The 3,548-nt window shown below is 35.2% G+C and overlaps 1 protein-coding gene across 2 annotated transcripts in view; it reads left to right on the top strand.

Annotated features, from left to right (window-relative positions):
• RRN3 (RRN3 RNA polymerase I transcription factor homolog (S. cerevisiae)) overlaps window positions 1-3,548 on the top strand; it is a 15,887-nt gene that overhangs the window by 3,937 nt on the left and 8,402 nt on the right. For both annotated transcript variants that reach the window (XM_010296655.1, XM_010296654.1), the window contains exons 7-10: window positions 242-311; window positions 1,996-2,094; window positions 2,733-2,828; window positions 3,271-3,406. In XM_010296655.1, coding sequence (XP_010294957.1) covers window positions 242-311; window positions 1,996-2,094; window positions 2,733-2,828; window positions 3,271-3,406 — 401 coding nt within the window. The remainder of the gene's footprint in view (window positions 1-241; window positions 312-1,995; window positions 2,095-2,732; window positions 2,829-3,270; window positions 3,407-3,548) is intronic.

Here is a 3,548-nt window from a genome sequence, read left to right as displayed (position 1 = left end):
ATGTTTATAGCAGCGTATTTGAAGTGGCTTCTAACATGTCCACAGTGGAAGTTTGCTGCTTATTATCTGTTCGGTGATCCTTGCAACAACAGATTTTATACAATTACTTACCTTAAAACAAAGATACTGTGATCTGTCTTTAGAGTGCTGGAGCATCAGTATTTGCTCTCGCGGTAATAACCTATAACTTTTGGGTTTTCTGCCTTTTTTTTTTTTGGTTTTGTTTTGTTTTAAATTGTAGGACACCACAGTTTCTCATGCCGATACTTGTGGAAAACTTTCCTTTCATTAATAAATCAGAAAGAACTCTGGTAAGAGCTGTGCATATTCTTGTTTGTTCACTTGTTTTGTAATGTATAAATATACTCTATAGTACGACAACTGATTTGGTGGCATTGAATGCAGATTTTGAGTGCATTGTTTAAGGTTCTTGTTATTTTTTTATATATATGTGTATATATATATGGGTGTGTATGTTTAGTATAAGGTTGTCCAAGAATACTTAAATTCTTTGTGCATAAGCATTATGCTAGTCTTTAGTGACATCACTGCATATCTTTTCCACAGGATTGCTTTCTTAATCAATGCACAAGATGGACCTCTTTGACGATGAATCTCAGGGTTATATAGTAAGGAGATGGTAGGATACCTGTCTCATTTTTTGTCAAAACTGGAAAGTATTTATCAGAAGAACAGGGGATTTGATAAGCAGACAAAGCAATGGATGTTATAGATGAAATCCAGGTTGCCGGTAGTGTAGGATGTTAAATTGTTCTATCACATCTTTGATATAATGCTCCTGCAGGGTGAAAAACAAGATGGAAACTTTTGATGGGTTACGGCTCTTGTGTGATCTTTATATTTAGTTGTTCCAACTTGGTATGTTGGCACTTCATTTTACAGAAAAACAGAGCCCTGCTGCACCAGCCAACCTCAATTGGAGCTGTGTTTTGAACTCATCAAGTGCTGAAAAATTCCCAAAGTTCCTTGTATACCTTGCTAGGGTGTTTTTTTTTGTTTGTTTTGTTTTTTTTTTTAAATCCAGATAACTTTGGGTATCAGTTCCCTATCTGTACAATGAGGGGGATAATAGCTCTTACATGGTCTTAGGAAAAGAATTTTTATTTATTTATTTATTTATTTAGCAGCTCAGTGAGAAACAAGTCATGAAGAAATTCATAACTGTGTTTTGAGGGCATGGTTCAAATGACGTGTAATAAAAATCTGGTCCATGCATTGTTGTTAAATATTTCCAATTCATACATTCTCAGTAAACTAGCCCTATGCATGTTATGTACTGAGAGCGCCAGATGGCCTGTGGAAAAATCATATGTACTCATGTAATTAAAGGGTGTATTATAATGCATATTCACAAAGAGACTATGGTGTACTTAAATGGGGCACTTTACCTAATTTTATGTACTGACTTGACAGTTTTGCTATATGAAAGTTGCAACGTTGTCTTTGGTACATATGTGTGTGTACATGGGTGGGCACATGCACACTCGCAGAACTTGCCTGTTAACCTGTTAGAATTATAACCAAAATGACTCTGAGGAGACTTACCTGTGGAATTTAAGAATTGTTGGTATGTTGTAATAACCTGGAACAAAGATGTATTCAGTCTCACTTTAAACAGTTCTGTGAGAGCTGGCTCTAGATGTAATGAGGAATATGCTTGCTGTTTTAATTTTCCTAGAGAAAGTTTAGACATAAACTCCTATGGAAATTAATAGCTCTTCTTATTCTATCTAGAAATAGTTGGAAAAATTTGCATGGAAATAGTAGATTAAGAAGTTAATGCTTAACCCAGCTTAACAATTGAAAGTTGATGTGTGGCTTATACATTAACTTATTCTAGATTTAATACAGTCTGTTTAAACCTATTTCTGGCTCTCTACCTAATAAATTAGGAAATTTGTTTCTAAAAATCCTGGGCAGAAATTAGCCTTTCTGTTAACATTATTATAGTTATCAATTAATTTTGTGTTATAGGAATGTTATGTTCATAACCTGCTACGAGTTACGGTGTACCTTCCAACTCTGAGGCTTCAAATTCTGGAGCTTATTATTGAAAAGCTGTTAAAGTTGGATGTAAGTTTGTTCTGTATTATATTTTAAGGAAGCTTGGTGTTAAAATACACAGAGTAGGAAATTAAATACGCTTCAGTGTTAAGCTCAACAAAAAATATGTTGCAGTAGCGCTCATGATCATGAGTATAAAAGCAACTAAATTTACACTCCATTCCCAGTCATAACATGTTCCCGCACCTGAGGGTACTGTACGATGTGTGCTGTTGTATCCTGCATGGATACATTCTGTGAATGTCCATGCCAGAATCACATCCTGTTTCATGGTGATCGGAGCTACTGTGCAAACAATGTTTCTCTTTGTGTGGTTGATCTGTTTTATCATCCCTTCAAAGTAAAAGAATTTACAGTGTTAAAAAAGACAGGAGGGGGGTTAGCATTGTGAATGATGAAGGCTTTTTATTTTGGAGAACCTCAGCATGTAACAGTCTGGGGAAAGCTTATATTCTGGAGGTAAAGTTTCAGGTGGCTTGGGTTGTGTTTGCGTATTACATATATATCATTCCCTTTTAAAATGTTTTATTTAGTCAAGGACAAAACCTAGTATATAATTACTTGTGCTATAATTTCTTATATAAATAATAAAAAAGGTTTCATATTATTGTCATGGTCTTATAAAAATTTCTTGTTTACAACTGTAGGTTAGTACTCCGCAGCAAGATATTGAAGACGCTGAAGAAACTGCTCATAACTCTGATAGTGAGGAAAAATCTACAGAGGAGGGACTTTTTGACATGGTTGGCTATCTTGTTCTACTAAAACCTTTTTAGTAACATTTTCACTTTTGAGGTGTCTATGAACTAAGACAGTGTAGGGATACATTATTGCTTTGTTGTTACTGCACTGCACACAGCTCTTGAAACCCGAACATCAGACAAGTGATTAATGGATGCCCCAGGTGTTGACTTTATTCATGTAAATACCCAGTGTACCTGCAGTGAATTGATTTCATTATGTAAAAACACAAGCAGCTATACATAAACCTAATTAAATAATTCATGATAGTTGGCTTAGTTTACAAAAATTTCCTTACACAGAGTTGTGTAATTAGATACTGCTGTAAAAAAAGACAAAACTAGCATATAACTGAAAGAGAAATTTAGTTTCACTTTTACTGTAATCACCATCTTTGTGATATTGTGTATATAAAAGCTGTATGACTGCCATTTTATCTACCAGGAGGAAGATGAAGAAAGAAAAGGAAACAAAGTTGTCTCTTCCAGTAGTGAGAGAATGGCCCATCCACTTGCAGAGCGCCTTGATATTTTGATGACCATCCTGTTTTCCTATATTAAAGATGTTTGCCACGTGGGTGGTAAGAACACTTGAACTATAACCAAACAGGTTGTTTTGCTAACAAATAAGAAAAACGTAAGAGGGGTTCTTGCTTTCTGCTGCTACAAGATAGAGCCCTTGCCCTGTAGCAAAAGAATTCTGCCACCAGCAGGCTGTAGTCT

Source organism: Phaethon lepturus, unplaced genomic scaffold, assembly GCF_000687285.1.
Source record: "Phaethon lepturus isolate BGI_N335 unplaced genomic scaffold, ASM68728v1 scaffold3731, whole genome shotgun sequence".
Taxonomy (NCBI): domain Eukaryota; kingdom Metazoa; phylum Chordata; class Aves; order Phaethontiformes; family Phaethontidae; genus Phaethon; species Phaethon lepturus.
This window is presented reverse-complemented; position numbering and strand designations above follow the sequence as displayed.